The 21,255-nt window shown below is 38.0% G+C and overlaps 1 protein-coding gene and 2 non-coding genes across 3 annotated transcripts; all 3 read right to left on the minus strand.

Annotated features, from left to right (window-relative positions):
* Positions 1-15,436: 15,436 nt before the first annotated feature.
* trnap-agg (transfer RNA proline (anticodon AGG)) lies at positions 15,437-15,508 on the minus strand. The gene has a single exon. It is a non-coding gene; the product is annotated as a tRNA-Pro (tRNA).
* Positions 15,509-15,887: 379 nt separating this feature from the next.
* On the minus strand, positions 15,888-15,959 carry trnap-agg (transfer RNA proline (anticodon AGG)). Its single transcript has one exon. It is a non-coding gene; the product is annotated as a tRNA-Pro (tRNA).
* A 2,905-nt stretch (positions 15,960-18,864) lies between these two features.
* On the minus strand, positions 18,865-21,017 carry LOC147232850 (guanylin-like). Its single transcript, XM_086148854.1, has 3 exons — positions 20,918-21,017; positions 20,391-20,577; positions 18,865-19,304 (listed from the first exon to the last, which is right to left on the minus strand). The coding sequence occupies exons 1-3, from the start codon at positions 20,987-20,989 to the stop codon at positions 19,234-19,236; spliced, it is 330 nt and encodes a 109-aa protein (XP_086004980.1). The 5' UTR covers positions 20,990-21,017; the 3' UTR covers positions 18,865-19,233.
* Positions 21,018-21,255: the final 238 nt, after the last annotated feature.

Genomic DNA, 21,255 nt, shown 5'->3' on the forward strand with positions numbered 1-21,255 from the left:
GGTATGTTGAGGAGAGTAACAAAGTTACTGTGTCACATTGACACTTGATTGTGATTTCATTTTCCATATCCTGATGATGATGATAATAATAATATTGATAATATTATTGATATTATTGATATTGATACTTTATTACCTTCTTCATGATTTATTTGAGATTTTTATAGTTTGGTTGTCTCATGATTAGAAATTCAATGCAATCATTACTTAATTGATATTGTTCGTATTTGCTGATGTTAGGAAGCCTCGTTGAAATCCTTCTGCTCACTCAATGTTCACTTTCAGTTGCAGACAACCACAAACAAAAATGAATAAAAATCCTGGTTTAGGCGTTGCTCGTATGGATCACCGAGCAACAATACAGGTTTACCGGATACGGAAAAAAAAACAGTAGGCTGAACAGCCAGCATGGTGCCAATTTCAGTTAGTGTGCAGGGTACATAAAGGGTTATCTTCTATCTGACAAGACATAATCTTGGGTTATTCACACAATAAGAAAATACAAACAACCTCCACTTATATTCTTCTATTCAAAAGTACTGCAAATTCTTTGTGGTTATATTGAATACAATTTATATTCACAAAAGGGGTAAATATTCATAAACAAGAAAAGTAATGTCCAGATTTCCTTTTGTTCCCATTGTTTCCAAAAGGTAGCCTGTTCTTTATCTGTTCTTTCCCATGCTTTAATCACATTTATTGCTATCTAACAATTCTTCCATGAGCCAGCACTTCCAAAATGATTTCATCAGGCAAAAAAGAGGCATTCCAAGTCTTGTTTTGAAATAATATAGAAAAGCAACTGTAATTATTTCTGAACAACTGCTGCTTGTACATCTCTTTTTCAAGCAGAGTCACTACGTAGGTATGAAGTACACTAACATTTATAGTTTATATGTTACATTTTTTGGGTGTCATCTTGTACTTTTCCATCTAGCCTAATGTGGTTTGCGTGGAATGTGAATGGACTAAAGCCACTCATTCTTTTGAATCATGTGATTCCTGGGTAAACAGAGGAGGACCCATGTTGGATGTGAAGCATGAAAAGAGGAGATTTAGATTTAAAGTGGTATGAAAAAAAGTACTCATTCTGTAAGCATTAAATTGTGAATATGGGCACACTCATAGACTGCTTTGAACTGAGAGTGTTACATGTGGTGTGGACAACAGTGGTGTTGAGGGTGCAAGAGGCAAACAGGAAAACTGTACATTTTTCAAAAAAATTACCAAATTATTACAATGACGACATTGGTGCCAAACTAAACTCCTGGCAAGGAAATATAAAGCTTACAAGGGTAAGGGCATGATCTAGAAGAAATTCAAAGAGGGGGATATCCTTTGTCCTCTGTGTTTATTCTGCCAAAAAGGAGGGAAATAACAAAGTTCAACTGATTAAATTATCCCCATGTCCAATAGATTGTGAGAACTAAACCGACTGAACAAAAAAAAAAAAAAATCAAACCTTCTGTTTGGAGTTTATTAGTTTAAATTTGATTTAAGCTAAAAATGGTGGTGAATTCAAAGACAACTGCTGAGATTCTTAATTTTCAAGAGAATAAGATAATGTTCCCCTAAGAAAGTTAAAGTATGGAAGTAAGCTTAAGAACATAATTTAACAATAAACTGATCTTTCTCTAGACAAAGGAGAGGGTCAAAATTTGAAGAAATTATAAAAAAGAGGAAACTTGCTGTATATGTCACAAATGCTAAAAATTAGCAAACTCGGTTATGTTCAAAATAAACAGATGAAAAAGTATTGTTCAGCTGTACAATACCTGTGGGTCGGTGTTTGGTACTGTTGCCTGAAACCAAGCAGATTCTGGATTCCAATCCTGGTAAGACATGCTCCATTTTCCTCCTAATACCAACATTACCCGTTAAGACCTTAACTCAAATCCCCTTTCCATGCGCCTGACCCCGAAAATGTCGTGGATGGTTGTTTACCTCGCCCATCTCCACGGCCAAAATGAATTCTTTGACTCCATCTTTGTGGGTTCGGTTCTCAAAATAAGACCCTTAATAAGAGGGACCTCATGGGTGTGATAGTAGGTGTACATCCCAGAGGTCCTATATGTTGACTACTGTGGCTTTAGATGCCAAGCAATAGCTTCATTAACAGATTTGGTTTTGATATATTACTAAAAAGTAATGTAGCATATCTGGAATTCAAATTACTTCTTAAATATAGAACATGGCCTCAATGGATAAACAACATTCTTCATGCACCATGTTGTTTTACTTGTTTTTTTTTTTTTTCAAATACAGCCAATATAGTCAGCGTATAGCACAATGCATCACTTGCATTCGGTTATTTTTGGTTATAGTTTTTCTTTGTTCTGAAAATAATAAATAAATCAATCCAAAATCCATCCATCCATCTGTTGTCTGCTGCTTCTCCTGCCCTTGCCAAATCATGCTGTGCACAATTTGTTTTCAAGAGTTTATTTAATCTACCAATAATTCTGGTTCCAAATATAGAGTTATGTTTTTAGTGACAGCTGATTTTGGACTGTTTATCTGTTTATCTCAATTAAAGAAACAATTCCCTATTATCAGTGTGCTTCAAAAGACATGATCACTTTGCGTTTCCTTTGCTAGATAGTTACTTTAAGATTCACAAAAGAGATACAAATTCCCATATAACGCATATAACAATTGGAAACTTTTTTTTCCGCCCCCCACATATATACATATATAGATTCCAGTTAGAAACTAACAGATGCATATACCCACATTTCCACCCACTAATTTTCAGTAAATTAAGTTTTTCTAATTATTCTGGTTCAAATTCAACTCTCATTAAATTCTCAAGTAATTTTGTAACATTTTGTTAATCAATGAAAGTGATCACTTATGAACTCCTATTTTTTTCAAATACTATTGAAAGACAATAATTATCATTTAAATTTTGTTTATTTTCAGGCTGTTTTTTTGTGGATTAGTAAATAAACACTCATTTATGTGTTAATCAAAATGATTTTATATTCCTTTGTAGAATCTCATCTTTGATTTATCATGACACATTTCAAAGGGGTGAAAAGTTACACCTCTGATGAGACATTTTGTGTTTTATCAAGCCTCAAGTATTCTTCAAACCTCAATGTTTTGAATAAATGTGTCAGAATAAATTTGCAACATAAATTCCCTTTTATTATGAGGCAACTATGGCTGATCCAGGAGGCCCTTTTTGTTCAGACCTTTAACTGGACTTTCCAGTTGAAGATTGCCTGTACCCAGGCCTCCTGTAGATAGGGACAGTGGTGACCCTGAAAACATCCAATTGCAAACAAAAACATTACCCTAACCAACAGGACTGATATGAAACTGACCTGTGAACACGTCAATGAAATCTTTCTGAGCTGTGTACTGTGACAGCTCAGTGCATCCAATGTCAGCTGTCTCTCCTCTATCTCTTTCCCCTCCATTTTCTGGTCTTAACACTGAGAAATTATGTTTCATATCAATCTATATTAGGGGACTCTCTTCAGTTATGATCCCTCTGGTTTGCCTGGGGGCACGGTGAATGACTGAACAGAGAGAGAGAGAGAGAGAGAGAGAGTGCAAGAGAAGAAAGTGTTGGGATTTAGAGCCTCAGACGGATCAAACCAAGAAAGGAACACAGGGCTGACAGCTACAGAGCTGCCATATAAAAGGAGCAGTGAGGCTGCAAGAAGATGCAAATTCTACCCTTTTCAAAGCCCAGATCCGGCGGGTACAAATGTATCTGATGAACCCGTCTCTCATGGGTGATAAATGCACCTTAAAGGAAATTGGATTCACAAGACATAAAATTAAATGTTTAGAGGATATGTCTAATTCAAAAATACTTTGATCGTGTACTTAGTAGGCTTCTCCTACTTTGTTGTCTTCTCTGCCCTGTTGGTCCCGTGCTCTTATCAGTTACTACATTGAAGAGGTGGATATGGTGTTTCCCAAACATCTCCCACCCCCAAAACACTATATTCATTTTCAATTTTCCCTTCATAAAGCCCAAAGGTTGTGATTATTTTAAAGGCTTAAAATGCCACACAGAATAGCACAGACTGAAGAGGATGGGGGTAAAATTACTGGGTCCGCTAAACTGTGTTGGTCAATTTTATGGCCATTTGCAGCAAATGAATGGGGTCTGTTCTGAGCTGGGTCTCATGCTAATGGAAAGCGGATGAAAGTAATTCAGTGGAACATTCTGTGTAAAATCTCACTAATGCTGATATGGGAGTGTTACATCACTATTATTGCACCACTGATTCAGTAGTGATGTCTCATTGGTCCTCTACTTATTCTAAACCCTAGCAGAAAAATTATCTCAATGGAAAATAAAAGAAGCATCACAAATATTTAGCAGCTGTTGCAGCTGTAAACGCAGTGCAAATCCCACTTTCAATAGCAAATGGATTGGTGTCTCTGAAATGTATGTAGGCACATGAATAACATGTTTTCACTGCTGAAATGCTACTGTAGTCTTCACCCCACAAATACAGAATTGAAAGTAAAGAAAAAAACACAAAACAAACCTTTATAAAACATTATTAAAAGTTCATTCAAGGACAATCTCATGTCTATAATGGGAGCCTCATCCAGCAGACAAGTTGCTTCTAATCAATAACACAGATGTGGTATTTTAGAAAAAAAAAAAAAAAAGATTAGCTGTGACACAATGTGCTGTGAGCAAATTGTCACGGTGATCAATTTACAGCTGGGGGTGAAGAAAGAGCAGCATTTCCCCCAAAAAACATGTAACTGAAATGTGGTCTTTAGACTATGGTGTTGAAGATGCTATCTCAAGATTCTGTAGTTACACTCAACTAAGTTTACCGTTCATGTCAGCAGTACAAGTACATGGCAACATTTCAGGAATGATTAAAATTCAAGTTTGTCAAAAGTTGCTATAGAAATAGTCTTATATCAATCTCACTATGTGAAAACATGTATTGCCCAACCTGAGCAGGTTATGGTGAATATTTCAAGATTGCTTCATCATGATAATTTTTGTACTTTCAGAGTACAAGCCATTGATAAATTCTTTAGTTTTCTGCTCTGCTTCTATCACGGAGTCACATAGCAAAAGTTGATCCACCATTTATTGTCCTATAACTGAAGAAGTGGCATTCCATATTGCAAAGTCCCACATTTTCAGCACTGGAAAAAGTTTGTGGTTTACAGGGATATCATGACTCACGTTTAAAGAAGAGGTTGGATGGCTGTATATTTTTGAAATATCTTTAATTAAGATTTGATTTCAGTCAAACCTTTAAAAAAGATAAAAAAAAAAAAATGTAATGATAAATAAAAGTCTGCAACAATATGCCATTTTATTTGGAAAGCTGTATATAAGCTGTAGCCTACATAAACATGTTAATTGTGTTGGAAAACCATAATTATGGTAGAGTGGAGTGGATGCCACCTCGTTGTGGAGGAGGTGTTCGTGTGTCCCAATCATCTTAGCGGCTCAGTTTTCAGGGTTTTATCCCCCCTGATCACTCAAGACAAACTGGGACTAGAAAAAGGGACCAGAAAAAGTGTGACTCAGAAGACCCCTTTTGAAGAACTTTGGACAAATTTTCTCTTGCCTGGGCGCGGGTAAGGGAAAACTTATATTCCTTGTATGACCAATGTCAGAGCTTGGGCAACATTGCCAGATGTCATCCAGGTCTAATATGCAATTATGCTTTTTGTTTCCAAAATTAAACAATTTGTTGTCTACTAACACCTGTCTCATTTTCAATTATTCTTGTCGAAATCCTCTTGTGGCAACTGGATATGAATTTCTTCACTTGAAGATATTTCAGCCCTCATCCGAGAGGCTTCTTTAGTTCTAATGACCTGCAGGGAGTTTCTGAATATAACTGCCAGGGTTTTGGGCAGATGTAGGTGATGGTGGGTTGTTGTGTAAATGTAAGAGTTGATTGGCTGAAACTAAGTCCAAAAACAAAAAAAAAAAAAGATGAAAAGGGTCTCAGTTCCTCATCGGGGATAAAAAAAAACAAACAAAAAAACAATAAAAAATTGCCTTCATGAATAAATCTGATATTACAAAGATATCACAAAATCAAATAAAGGGCTTCAGTTAATGACATAGCTATTGGAAATACTAGATTCTACAACATCAAATGAGAAACAAATATTTGTCAAATTTCCTCAACAAAAAAAAAAAAAGGCTTCCTCTAAACTGTTTGGAGAAATTTCCTAAAAATGGCAATTCAAGATAGGAATGAGTAGGAAACAGTTGTTTTGTCTAGTTTGTGGAGAAGAGGAACTTAGGTGTATATCGAAAATGACAAAGCTGCACAAAAAAGTCGAGGTCTGCAGCCCTCCTCAAACACACCATGTGAGGGAAGATGCTGTGTGCCTTTTCCTTCTTTCTCCAAATATAGCTGTTTGCTTTGGGAGCATGTTCTATGTTGTAACATCACTTCCTTCTTACAATTCCTGAGAGCAGAGCTTTGAAGCAGAAGGGAGCCGATCTCTTTTGTGATCTCTTGGCTCCCACGTTTCCCCCCTCTGCCCTATTCTCTTAGTCCTCCTCAGCTTCCCCCTGCCCGGCGCCCCCATCCCAGCTGCATGCATAATTTGTTCTGCATGGTGGGGGAGGCTTGGTGCCCCCCAAACACACACACACCCACACACACACACACACCACACAAAATCCCTGCAAGGGCAATGATGCCAAGTTAACCTTTAATGAGCTTTACTAGCCAGAAAGCAAGAGATTCACTGTGATGTAGGGGATATGTGATGAAAGTGGGTCAAAATTCATGGCAAGTCAGTGGCCAGAGAGGATGACACTCACTGATGTAGAGTTCACACCACCAGAGATATTTCGTCTGAATTAATGACCAACTCCAGCCTCAACAAACAGATATACTGCTAGATCAAATAACATGTGAGGGGAATAAAAAACAAAGTCACACAAATGCTTTTTATGTTGATTTGTTGTTTTTCCGGTACACCGAGGGTACAAGTCAGGACAGACAAACATTGAGTAAAATGCCTGCAAGCTGTTCTCACATTACTCACCATGTAAGATTTGGAAAAAAAAAAAAATTAAATCAAATAAAAACACTATAGCAAGTGGCCTTGTTTCTTCATCTAATGGGGAATGAAATTTTAGATATCACAAAGCTTCAGTGTAACAGTTGTGTGGGAAGGTAGTAGAGAGGATCAAGTGGGATCAGCTTTTTTTTTTTAATCTCTCCCATTTCCTGGAAAATGCCAGACTGGTTTTGACTACAGAGCGTTAATTACGTAAGAGGCGGTTCAACCAATTGTGACATCAGATCTGTAGATTTAGTATGTGGCAGTATGATTTTTATTGATTTAATATGATTTTTAATTGCAGATAAGTCTTTGGCTGATCACCCAAATAATAAACAAACAATCACAGAAAGGAATCACTTGACAAGTTAATACCCAATTAACCAGTTAGAAAAGAAATTACCCAGTGGTTATAAAGACTCAATAATAAAATTACATTTGGGTAGACGGCACTCAACAGAATGTTCAGGAACTCCTCAGTATCTGAGGTACAGAGCATCTATTTTTCTATTCAAGAAGGCAACACGTGAAAAGCTGCTCAATATTATCCAATGCTTGAATTTTGAACGAACCATGACAATGAAGGGAAATTTAACAACATGCTATACAGCAGTGAGTTGTTTCCATGGGAATGGCGACCCGAGAAATGATGAGCCGAACTGAACAAGGTCAAATCCAGGAGTGGTTTTTCATAGACAGAAATTTGGTAAAAGCTTTCTATAAAAAACTCATGAGGAACTAAATAGCAAGGGCTTTAATTGCCAAAGCCAGAGGTTGGAAGGGGCAGTTTGTTAAGGCAGTGACTAACAAGCCTGAGTATTTATTCTATTTAATTTTAAAAAATTTAATCGGAATACTTGCAAAAATGAGGAGAACCCCTAACATTCTTCTTCCACTTTGGGCCTCTCCCGAATTAGGCGTTGCCACTGCGGTCATCTGTTTCCATTATGCCCTGTCATCTGCATCTTACTGTCACACCAACCACTAACGTAATAAAGTTTAATTCAAGCAGTGGCATCACTTATCAGGTCCATTTACTTGTCACATGGGACTGAATGAGGGCTTGTTCCCCAGCAACTCAGCCACACAACAAGAAGTAATGACACAGGTGGCTTCAAAGGACCACCTAGTGGTGTTTAACAGAAGCTGCAGTATTTGTTTTGAGAATGCTAATCGGGCCAGTGGGAGCTACACTGCGTTTTTGTAGACCTAGAAAAGCATATGACAGGGTGCTAAGAGAGAAACTCTGGTATTGTATGAGGAAGTCTGGAATAGCACAGAAGTATTTTAGACTGGTGCAGGACATGTATGCTAGCTGTGAGACAGTGGTGAGGTGTGCTGTAGGGATAACAGATAAGTTCAAAGTGGAGGGGGGACTTCGTCAAGGATCAGCTCTGAGCCCTTTCTAGTTTGCAGTGGTGATGGACAGACTGACAGATGAGGTTAGAGAGGAATCTCCATGGACCATGATGTTTGCAGATGACTTTGTGATCTGTGGTTAGAGCAGAAAACAGGTTGAGGAAAATCTAGAGAGGTGGAGGTATGCGCTGGAAAGGAGAGGAATGAAAGTTAGTCGCAGCAAGACAGAGTATATGTGTGTGAATGAGAGGAACTCGAGTTGGAACGGTGAGGCAACAGGGAGTGGAGATCAAGAAGTTTGAGGATTTCAGGTACTTGGGGTCAACAGTCCAGAGCAATGGAAAATGTGGAAAAGAGGTGAAGAGATGGGTTCAAGCAGGTTTGAATGGGTGGAGAAAAGTGGGACCAGTGATGACCAGTGATGCTGTATGGCCTAGAAACAGTGAAAATGATGAAAAGACAGGAGGCAGAGCTAAAGGCCGCAGAGATGAAGATACTAAGGTTCTCTTTGTGAGCGACCAGGATGGATAGGATCAGGAATAAGTCAATCAGAGGAACAGCACATGTTAGATATTTTGGAGAGAAGGTCAGAGAAGCCAGACTGAGAAGGTTCGGTCATGTACAGAGGAGGGATAGTGAATATATTGGTAGATGGATGCTGGAATTGGAGTTGCCAGGCAGGAGGTGCAGAGGAAGACCAAAAAGAAGATTTATCTACATAGTGAGAGAGGATATGAAGGTAGCTGGTGTTAGAGAGGAGGATACAGAGCATAGGGTTAGATGGAGAAGGTTAATTTGCTGTGGCAACCCCTGAAGGGAAAAGCCAAAAGAAGTAAAAGAAGAAGTGTGGATCCACAATGTTTGAGGCTTCTGCAGCCCCCCTGTAGGATTTTTGCAAAGTCTCTTCTTGTGTTTTAGTTTGTCTTCGGGCTTTCTCTTCAAGCATCACCAGGAATTTGCATTAAACGGGAACACTGTAAACAGACAAGGATTCTCTGCCTGAAACTTCCTTGGAATTCAGTGAAAGATATACATTACATCTTTGCAGCTGGTACAGCCTGATTTGGGCAGCGTGGACAGTGCAAAAAGACATTTTTTTTTTTTTAATAATGGTTGTCTTTAACAATACATAAACTTAATATACAAGGTTTTATTCCATGACTTCTAAAAAGTACCTTCCCTTGAAATCTCCCACGCAAACCACTGAGTAAACCTCAGAGACCAGTGGTATTGCATGACCATGTATTGCAACACTTAATTTCCATAGAATTTTAAATCAGTAAGCATGTATTCACAATTTCAATTGAAGACTTAGATCATGGAGACTGTCAAAACTCAAAAATAAAAACATTAAGAGATTATGTCCACAAAGTTTTATAAAGTCCACCAAAGGTATGTTCTGTGAGCTTGAACAAGTTTGTCCAATAAGCTGTGTTTTGTTGCCGTTTCATATGAGACACAATGGTACAATAATTGAAAACAAAAGTAAACAGAATATTTGTGTTTGATTTGTAGAATAAGCAACAGAAAAACAATTGAAAATGTTTAATTGTGCCAATATACCACGTTATTTAAATCATAAATTGCATGGCTGGTATATCTGTAACCAAATCTATCTCTTCTGTAGAAATACAGTCAAAGCTGTTGGTAGCTAAAGGATCTTAGGGTTTAGTTCAGATATTTTGCAGGGTAGCACCTTTCAAGTACTTGACATAGTGGAAATTATTTCTGAATACTACTGTGTGGCAAAATAGGCAGAAAAAATATTAATTTTACATCCAAATCCTGACTTGGTATGTAGGACAAACAAATAAACACACATTTCCAAAGCCACCTGAAACAAGCATTATAATTTGTTTTGGGAAATACTTTATTTTTTAAATGTTGGCTTTTCGATCACTTTTTTTCTTCTGCCATACTTACCAAAGGTAGCCAAAATACCCCTGTTATCATGAACTCACAACTAACCCTGACTTTAGGTCAATACAGTTTTTCCCAAGTTCCTGCAGCATTAGCTAGCATCAGCATTAGTCAACTAATGGTTGACTAACGGCTGACTAATCCCTTCCTTACCCAATGGCTGTTTATTCAAAGATACAAAAAGGAGTAATAAATGTCCTCTCTGACTTAGAATATACCTTTATACATAGTTACCTGTTGAGCAACTAAAACCCTAGTTCACTTGGTCTTGGCTACTGGGATTGGGTGACTCATGTCCCAATTGAATAAAGGTGAATAACGAATATATGTATGTTGCCTGAGAGTCACATATAAACTAATATGGGAATAATTTGTTTAAAATTTTAAAGTCAAATATACCACAAAAAAGACATGATAGCATAAAGGTAAATCTACAAGGAAAAAAATTGCTTATGTGCGTACGACAAAAATAATTATGTCGAAGATTATTTCAAATTTCCAAGAAAGGCTGTAAAATCTTTGGTTCCGTAATCCATATATTGTTGGTTGTTTTCATTTTCAAAATTAAAAATACGTTATTTATAATCTCAAAGAGTACCAGTGCTTTAAAGTCATGGACAGAAATATGAAATACAATCTCTATGAGGAGTGGGGGGTTGAAATGTTTATTTAACTACAAGTTCCCCTCATGACCTAAAGAGAAAAAAATAGTAACCACAACTAGTGATTTTTGAGAAAATAGAAAAAAAAATTCAACAAATAAAATCCTGGAGCCGGGGATTATTTGTGTGGGTGCTGGGTTCACTGCAGGTGAAACACAATGGGGCGCCCTCTCCGCCTTTCAGCCTGATCTTAGAACTACTGGATTGCAGGAAAGGAGGAGCAGAGTTGTGCTGGGAGACCATGGTTGGTTCTACTCCCAGGAAATACACATGCTTGTTTTCTTTCCTGCTGTTATGTCTGTGAAACCTTTGTTACAGAATGTCTCCAAAAGTCAAAACAATGGCCAAGGGGGTTTGCTTTGTTTAAAGTTCATTATAATGTATATACCTAAAATATTTCAAACGTTCATATTTTGTCTGTGATTTTTACTTTTTGGGATGTTGTGAAATGTAGCTTTCCTGTCTCCATTCACAGATGGATGGACTTCATCACCATCTTGATCTGATCTTTAAACTAGTGATCTCTTCTTTACTCTTTAAAATCACTCAGTCATGTTCAGATTGTTAGCAAGCCAACTTATATATGATGAAGAAATAAATTTAAAATCATCCAGACAGCATAATAATTTGATAAATTATACTTTATCTCTTTTTTCTATCCTTGAATTCTCTAAATATTAGTTAGATTAGCAATTAGTCACAAGACCATTTGTAAAGATCCAGCAAACAAATCATACAGAAGTTCCCGTGAAAAGAAAGAAATTACATACAAATAATTACAAAACTCCCAAAATGTTTTCATTATCTATTTTTAACAATAGACAAACATATCGTTGCGACTTTTTATAAGTGTTTTAAGTTAATTTACTTCTCAAACATTGCGTGTTAAAATGTTAAAACAAGTTCCCATTTCTACTTCATGTCAAATACTTAATACGATAAACGCATAGAACAAAAGGCTCCATCAGCTCAACCACTGAACCACAGTTAATTCATCAAACAAGGAAATGAAATCTGTGAGGCTGAGAGATGGTCTGGTTTAAAGGGCTGAATACTCAACATCAGAAAATTTGGCTATAACACAGTGCATCACTGCACTGACATACTGTATCTATTTAGATATATTTATATTTATTGAAGCCAATGTAGACTGGCTTAGACAACAGATGCTGCTTATGGGCATGACCAACATATCTGTTTTTTGCACTATCCTTCTACCTGCTTTCTCAATATTTCACCGCCCCCATCAGTGCAATATTTATAGTCTCTGTATAAAATTTTGCACTTGTATTTAGTCGCTGTTATGTTTCTGTACCCATTTCTGACACATTCTTTCATGCTGCTATGACAATTGAATTCCCCATTCCTTGCATCAATAAAAGTAAATCCTAATCCTAATCATTTATATAAAGTATGCATCTACACTTGTCTTAATTTCTTTGTCTTTGTGATTTTGGGCAATTCTTTGCTAATCTTCAGTTAAGTCAACACTAATTATTTCTGCTTTGTTGTTGCTTTTTTTATCTTTTTAGAAAGTCATTTCTGCTTCATCAAGTTATGCTCATTTTGCTGGTCATTTTCATTTAAATTTTTTTGTTTGAAAAAAGCTTTTTTGTCTCTAAATTTCAGTTAAATGACAACTTATATCAGTAGGGTAACATTTGGATGACCTTTTAAAGTCTCTGCTGGTGGTGTTATGGTGTTTATGTGTGGCCTTTAAAAATCATCATCAAGCGTATATCAAGAGAAAAACTCAATCAAACTCAAAATGATAACTTTTTCAATATATTTAACACATTTACCTCAAACTAAGAGGATGGAGCTTAATCCAAAGAAAATGACTCGTAAACCACTCGCTCTGATCACTGTCATGCTTGTTTAGCGATAAAGTATGAATATAACTATAAATATTAAAATAATAAATATATTTGCCAGCACCACTTGACATGGCAGACAGCAAATGAGTGTTCAGTTGATAGATTGAGAACACTTCAGGACAGGACACACATGCCAGGAAACAGACATATACAAACCATAAACTATCACTTCCCGAAAACCATCACAGACACTGTGAGCTCTAACTACGTCATTCAGCACCTTCCAAACACTCACTGTAAACATACTTTCGTTTAGTTTGCTGGCGAGTTTTATTTTTGGGATTTCAGGGCTCGATCAGCGAAGCTCCCTCAAATTCCATGTGTCATAATGAATGCAAGGTGAATGTGTGTTTTCCCACACCCATTAAAATAAGCGGTAAAACACGAAAACTCGTACCATCAGGAGACCTTAGAATTCAGGGTTTTATGTCCCCAGCCCATTTCAACATGGCCCTTGTTTGTAATGAACTTTGTGAATACAATGTCACACTGTGCTTCCGCCTAACAAAGAATTAGTCACAGGAGGGCATTCTGAGGGAAACACACAGAGCACGTGGACCTCCTATGGAACTCAATTAAAAAATACATAAAAAAATATAAGGTGCTTGAAAAAGTGCATGAAAAGGTTTAATCTAATTTCTGTATGTCATACAATTCTTTTCATCCCTTGGTGATTTTTTAATGACATATTCCTACTATATAACTATATATATCTTATTTGAATTTTTTTGTACGTTGAAATAAAACAAAAAAATATTGATGCACTGTGGCGAGCAGGGGTTTCATCATTGGTTGTTAATACCTTATGTTGAAACCCCTGCTCGCCAGTGACGCACGGTGAGGTTCGTGGCGAGCGAGGCATTGACGTCATCACAGTTAGATTTACAAAGTTATGAATCCTACAGATAAGCTTTTCACCGTTTTATTGGCAGCAGTGAACTGTAACATAGAAAAAAAGCACGTTAAAAAAGTTGTTATGTCTTACCTTTACTTATAAATGCGCCGTTCCTTCTGAAGAAATCGATAACTTGCTTGTAGAGGTCTTCCTTTCATCAGTTTTAAAAGTCTCTGTCTCCATGGAAATCGCTGCCAGTGAAGGCAGTCGTCCTTGATCGGTCCTGTTCCGACTGTATCTTTTGAGTCTTTTCGGTGCCGAGAATGAGCGCTGCGCCGACGCTGTCGTAGCCGGAACGGTGACCACCGGCCGGAGCAACTTTGTCGTCTCAGGAATAGTTTGAATAAGATCCTTCTGAGCCCAAAACGTAGAGAAGCTGCCCACGAGATTTACATTCATCTCTCGCCGTTTGTGAGCTATACACCCCGATGAGATCGGGAAAAAATAACAGGAAGGCTGCACTTGACTTGCTAACTGCTTCCTGTAGCGTGCTATTGCTAATTCTAGTAGTAACAAGGATCCCTGGTATTAGAGTTGCCCCCTACCATGAGGCACCGTCACTGCGTGCCTCACTTAATGTCTCTTCGCAGTCGCTTTATAACAAGAAACACGTTACACTTGTTGACGAAAAACATTGAACACATCAGCTAAACTATGGAAATGTAGCTCATATATTAGAATTGTTTTTTTAATAGGTGACATACACAGAGAAAGCAATTCAGTCTCAGTGCATAGCATGCCAGAGTTAGCATAATCATTGTGCAATTCATAGTGGGCTCAGTTGGTTGCTGTGTCACTGCATGTCTCTTCTTCACATTTGAATGGAAAAGCATTTTTTTCCGGCAATTTATGAAAATTAAAAATAGTGAAGTTATGGGGAAAATAACTTTATAGTACAAGTCACTGAATAACTATAACCATGTAATTTACTTTTTTATTTTGCCTTTTTTTTTCTTATGTGATGTCAGATGAGGCCTGGCCTCTACTGCCTCTGCTGGGTGTTAATCTTTATAGGATGGTTGTATAATACAACCTTCTAAAACATGGAAAAGCCAGGGGTGGAATCTCACAATGCCAACAGTTACACTGAGGGTGCAACACCTGCCACAACAACTAACATTACAGGTTAATGCACATCAACAACAACATTGTACAACTATGCATACAACGCAGTTCCCCAACACATAATCATGAGAAGTTTCCAAAGGTCATCGTAGCCACAAAGGACCCAGCCACATGCTACAGAAGACCTGGGCATTTTATGGCCCGCGGGCCATATCCGACTCATTTTCCATTTTTATCCAGCACGCCAAACTATTATCTTTGAACATTTTAATAAGTATTTTCAATCAATGTTGAATTTAGAAACTCATTATTTTTTAATCTTGTAAGAATGATTACATACAAAATAATGTGGGTACATCTATATGATCATACATTATCTTAAAGGTGAAATAAAATGCACAATAATTAAAATATTTAGATTGTAATTTATATTTTGTTTAATATACGTGATACCGAATTGCCCCTTGTATAAAAAATTAAGAAAGAAATATGGCCCGCCAGCCAAACTGCCCACCCTGTGCTCCAGTATTGATCTGCATATAAAGTACAACTGTATAATGTCCAAAATGCATTAATAAAAATAAAGTGCATTTATTAAAAAAAACTTTCATGAAAAAAGATGTGGGCTCGTCCGGGATTTGAACCCGGGACCTCTCGCACCCTAAGCGAGAATCATACCCCTAGACCAACGAGCCACGTGACCTAACGCACTCCGTAGTGTGATTGGTTAATATCCGTACAGGAATTCCGACCACGCATGCTGGCCAAGATTTGCGGTGGATTGCGATCTCCTGTGGCTACAAAGGGAACTAAGAATTCATTCAAATTTCACCTTTAACCCTCCATTACACATCGGTTGAGATATTGAAATCAAGGCGAAGATAAACATTTATCCCACAGATGTAATCTATCTAACTATCTAGCAATAACTGACTTGCATCAGGGATGTATTGAAAAATCCGAGAATTTCACATCTAAAATTTGTGATTGTAAAAAAATCATCACGCAATTTAGAAATCTGTTGTATAAGGTCTTCAGAATATCTGTAAAGCAAAACATTGAAACTAGGGCTCAGGGCTCGTCCGGGATTTGAACCCGGGACCTCTCGCACCCTAAGCGAGAATCATACCCCTAGACCAACGAGCCACGTGACACTCAAATACATACAATATATATATATATATATATATAAATATATACCAAATATATACAAATACAACCTAGTATATATGTATAAAATCGTTTCTATCATCAGCTTTAATAACCAAACCCTGTACGCATGACTAGGGTTGGGAACAGGAAACACTTGTATTATTGGTTGGCAGTCTTCAGTGTTTGCCAGGCAAACTCTAACAGTCTTTTGATTGTACAACACAAACTAGACTATGCATGTTTTTTCAACCATTTTGTTCCCCAAATCAAAAAACCTCACCTTTACTCGAATCTCTTCCAACATGTGTTTGTCTTATCTTGCAGCACGTACAATCACAATCAATCAGTACTTTGAGAACGAAAAACACTCCATAAATGAGGAAAATGTACCATCTGCTATTCCATTTATGAACCGCTAGATGTCGCCACCAATCCTCCAGCTCGGAGGCGCCAAGAGTTGAAGTGTCCGGGAGAAATAACGCGAATGACTTCCGCCTTCGCTTATGAAAACCTCTTCGCTGCTTCCCAACACACTTGAAGAAAACAGTAAACAGTAAAGCTGGTGAAATAGGATTTGGGATTTGTCTCCAGCTCTGAAATGCTCAGTCTTTTCGTTTTTTTGGCTGCTCCCTTTAGCAGTGGTTACATCGAATCGTCTAAATCCATCTGACCCTACTCTTTACACACACTAACACCATTCATCTTTTCCTTTCAGGGAATTAACCTTCTCCATCTCACCCTATTCTCTGTATCCTCCTCTCTCACACCAACTACCTTCATTTCCTCTCTCACTACCTCCATAAATTTCCTTGGTCTTCTGCCTGGCAGCTCCAATTCCAGCATCCGTCTACCAATATATTCACTATCCCTCCTCTGTACATGACCCAACCATCTCAGCCTGGCTTCTCTGACCTTCTCTCCAATACATCTAACATGTGCTGTTCCTCTGATGGACTCATTCCTGATCCCATCCATCCTGGTCACTCCCAAAGAGAACCTCAACATCTTCATTTCCTACTCCATTTCTTGTCCTGTCAGTACCATGATAGTACAACTCAAAACCTGCTCCTAAGCTTCCTGCCTTACTATCTTTCCACCTGGTCTCTTTGACACACAATATATATACTTCCTTCTCAGCATCATGTTGCCAAACTCTACTTTTTCCTCCCATCATCCCAAAGTCCTTACTCTGAGTCCCAGACTCTTGCCTTTCCTCTTCTCCCTCTGCTCCCGAACGTGCCTTCCTCCTCTCCTTCTGGGACCTGCTCTGGGAGACACTGTTAATACACAGTTAAAACAAGGAAACAGTTGAACAGAATATAATGTAAGCCCAGCATATATCATTAAGTCTACCTTAGGGAAGTAGAATGGCTCAGTTGTCATCGTTATCTTATCTACAAGATTGTGCCTTGTAGCTGCTTTTCTGCATGCTGTTTTCCACTTCTTTTGATCTTGGGCATTGCCAGGGATGACACTTATGAGATGTGTATTTTCGTTAAGGCGACTGGGCCATCGTTTCTTGGGACGGCCCTTGGGTAAATGGCAGCCTTCAACTATGATTTGTCATTGCACAAAACATTTGAGAAAAACTTCTTTAAGTGGGCATATATTTTGGGGTTGCAGAGGGATACAGTGATCTGCCTCCATTTCAGCCAGGTTGTGTTGACACCAGGGCAACTGGTAGGGTGTTTCTGTTGGTAAAAACCAGGTAATTAAGCTGCCTCATCTTGACTTTTGTCCCAGGCAGTCAGTGTGATACGATTGAGAAAAGCCTGAACCGATGTGTCGCTCCATCTGACGTCGGTGGACCCAACCAAGTTCTTGAAGGTCCTTGTTTTTTAGCCGTCACCGCTTGGAGGAGGTGACGGGGTTTTTGCCGGCCAATGCCTCAGGGTGTATAGAGTATAAATATGACTATTAATATAAATCTGAATAACTGTTTCACAAATGCTGTCTCACAATCTTTCGTGGTAAAATGAAACACAGGTGTATGAATTAACGCAGTTTTATTCGGTCAGATTTTTATGAAACATTGTGATAGATTCTTTATCTTACTATTATTTATAGTTCCCGAGGTTACGTACAATTTCATTAGTTTCCCCCCTGCAACTTTACCATCTTTTTACAGTGCAGTAATGTTTGCACTTTTAAAAATGTAAAATGTAAAATGTTGACAGTTTGAGGTTACACGTGATTCATTTCTGAGATTTTCTTCACTGTTATTGCTCATTGTAACAATACTGGACACTCCAGAGAGCAAAATGACTTGGTATATATTTTTTATGAAGCGAGGGGAATTTGACTGGTTGATTTTCACAAACTATTTGCATAATGAAGATCTTGAGTCATTACAAAGAAAAAAACATTACACATTTGGTGTGTTTGTCTTTTCACCCAGATATCTTCCATATTGAATCCTCACATGCCGAACCCCAAAGGGGAATCAAACAGAAAGAAACCTCAGAACTTCTCGTGTTTTTCAAACCGGGGATTTTTGTCACTCCTCTCTCATTGTGCTGTAGTGCAGCGGTACATAAATGATTCTCCTCAAATTAAATTGATTGGAATTTCTGCTTCCTATTCTCCATAGCTCAGTCCTGCTGTCAACATCAGACAGTTGTGGAAATGACTGAGACTTCATAGTTTTGCAACCTGGAAAGTTGGCTTGCTGTTAAATGTTGGGGCACAAAACCCGCTGGCTTTCTGGTTTCTATGAGTATTCCTTTTACTCTTGCAATTCATCTCAGCAGAGCAGTATGTAAAGAAAAAGTGTTTTAAATTAATTGCAGGGGCTACGAGGGGTTTTCTTGGAATTAACTTGCAATCTCCTTTATTTCCTCGAACAACAAATTTGTGGATCATTCCAGAGGGACAAGAGCATTGATTGATGATTTCATTGTTCAAGATCAGGCTCATGAGTCAAAAGTTCAATATAGAGTCAAGTACTAGTTTAATGTTCCCATTCAGAGTAAAATATGGTGGAATAACACTTCCTTTTAATAGACGTGTTTTTCTCAAGTACACAACTCTGCTTCCGTTATTACATTTAAAAATGTGATTAGCGATCAGTATCATTAAAATTACAAGACCACAGTGAGTGATTGAGATGCTCAAATATTTTTCAGATGAGTAAAGTCAAGAAATTAGCTGATCTTGGTTGCTGGGTGACAGGATACATCTCCATCATTATGTCCAAGGAGACATGCTGACGTGGATGCACGTATCTGTGTGTGCGTGTGTGTGTGTGTGCCTCTGGCAGATGGCGGCCTCAGATCCGACATCCAAAGCAGGCGGGGTCGGCACATATTTCACACGGATCCGTGGGCGTGATGATACTCACTTGAAAGTGTAAAAGGAGAGAAACATAAATATTAATCTGGCCTAGAATACGGTTTCTCAATCCCATGAAACACCGCTAATACAAATAATTGGATCTGTTTCTGTCTCAGCGCAGTAATGAGGACGGTTGAGCATTAACAAGCTTTATGATCTCTGAGGACTGTCAGCTCCGCTTTTCACAGAGCTCTTGTCTAACATCACTCCCAAGTAATTTCTCCCAGTAGCAGGATGTGAATAATAAAATACGTAAACAGGAGATGAATGAGTTGATGTCTACCAGGTGTCTTTAATGGTGACAAGGACTGACCGGTCAAACATGTAAAAAAAAAAATTCCAGAGAAAAAGTAACCTGATAACATTTGTAACTTTCTCATTTGGCAACACTAAGAGAGGTTTTATTGAGGTTTTGCGCTGATGTTTGTAATTGGTTTCTGGGTTTGAAAATACAAGTTTTTTTTGAAACGAAAGATTCAAATCTTAAGTGTTTAGTTTTGTTAATGAGACAAATATGGTTTTGCCTTCTTTTCAGAATTATCTCTCTCTGATCTGATACAGTATGTTTCACAGGCTTATTTTTCGATAATCAAAACAAGATTCAAGATTTGACAATTTTGTGGATTTTCAAGCTACTTCTTTTTTCTAGTTATGATTTCACATCAGCTTTCCATCTCATTTGTCACTCATTTAATTCATCAAAAAATAAATATTTGTTTTTTACAATTGCAAGTACTTTTCTTCAAAATCAAATCACTTCAAAAAGATTTAGTAAAAACAGTCTTACTGAAATTAAAACAAAGTAATAATCCCCAGATGTAATCCTGGTTACAGCCCAACTCAAGTTACTGCTTCTTTTAATGATGAAGAATCAAAGGGACTTGTGTTTTTACAGAAAATGAAAAATAATGCGATGCAATCTTTTCTTGAAGGATTTTCTGGCAATAAAAAAAATACATGAAACAAACAATTTTCTTACAGGGGAATGAATTCATTCTCTTGATATTTGAATCCCACTTCAGGCGGACTTTAAGTAAATTCATTGTCACATGTATTATGCAACACCCTCTGTGAATAAAAACCTGTCCTTACCAAGTCTGGAGAAAACGATAGCCGCTTCTCTCCTCTCACACACTGGTCTGAAGAGTTGCGGCAGGAGAGGATCCATGCAAATGGCTGCAGGGCTTGTGTTCGCAAGGTGAGGGCTGACATGGCTGCTTGAACCCATTAGCTCCTTCAGCTGCTTCACGGCCTCCAAAGGGAAGCTCTGATCTCCAACCTGCGGGCAAGAAAACAAAGTTGAACTTTGACCGGCATATTTTTTGTAGAGAAGAAGCCGCATGGTTTCATAATGGGAGCTGCGAGGGGTTTAATGCTGAATCAGATGGAAATGACTGAACAAACTGTTTTGGAGATTGGATTGACATTAGGGGTGCATCCTGCAGAGGGGAGTGAACAATACTTTCATGACATTTAGCATCTGATGAATTTTAAGACAGCATGGAATCACCTGGATAGTGCAACTTCTCTTACTTCCAGTCTCTATTACAATGGCTCCAATGGCTGTTAAGAGTGAGGAGGAAACTGATCAAAACTTGAGGAACCGATCAAATACTCACCCTGACCTGCACGGCCAAAGCTGGGCGACAGACACATAAAACCACAACAACGACTAAGACCTTCAGTCTCATGATTGGACGATGCGTGAAGCTCCTCAGGCAAGTGTTTCTTCTTTTGTCACTTTATTTCTGCGATGAACTGTGTCTTACAAGCAGTCTGGACTTCCTGTGATTTATGAACAAAGGGTCAGAGTAAAGGTGTGTATTTGTATGTGTGTACGTGTGTGGAGGGGGCAGGGACAAGGCGCACGTCTGTTTTGAAGTTTGTTTATCTCCGGCATATGTTGATTTGCCCATCAGCACAATATATCTTTATGTGGCAAAGCAGACAACAAATC

The sequence above is a fragment of the Fistularia commersonii genome, chromosome 7 (assembly GCF_037954325.1).
Source record: "Fistularia commersonii isolate RoL2024-O1a breed Wild chromosome 7, RoL_Fcom_v1.0, whole genome shotgun sequence".
Classification (NCBI taxonomy): Eukaryota; Metazoa; Chordata; class Actinopteri; order Syngnathiformes; family Fistulariidae; genus Fistularia; species Fistularia commersonii.

Excerpts from the sequence above, each read along its gene's own strand:
- LOC147232850 (XM_086148854.1), bottom strand. The coding sequence starts at position 20,989 with ATGAGACTGAAGGTCTTAGTCGTTGTTGTGGTTTTATGTGTCTGTCGC. Across the intron at positions 20,578-20,917 it reads CTTTGGCCGTGCAGGTCAGG|GTTGGAGATCAGAGCTTCCC; the intron begins GTGAGTATTTGA and ends TCTTGCCCGCAG. Across the intron at positions 19,305-20,390 it reads TATCGTTTTCTCCAGACTTG|TGAGTATCATCACGCCCACG; the intron begins GTAAGGACAGGT and ends TACACTTTCAAG.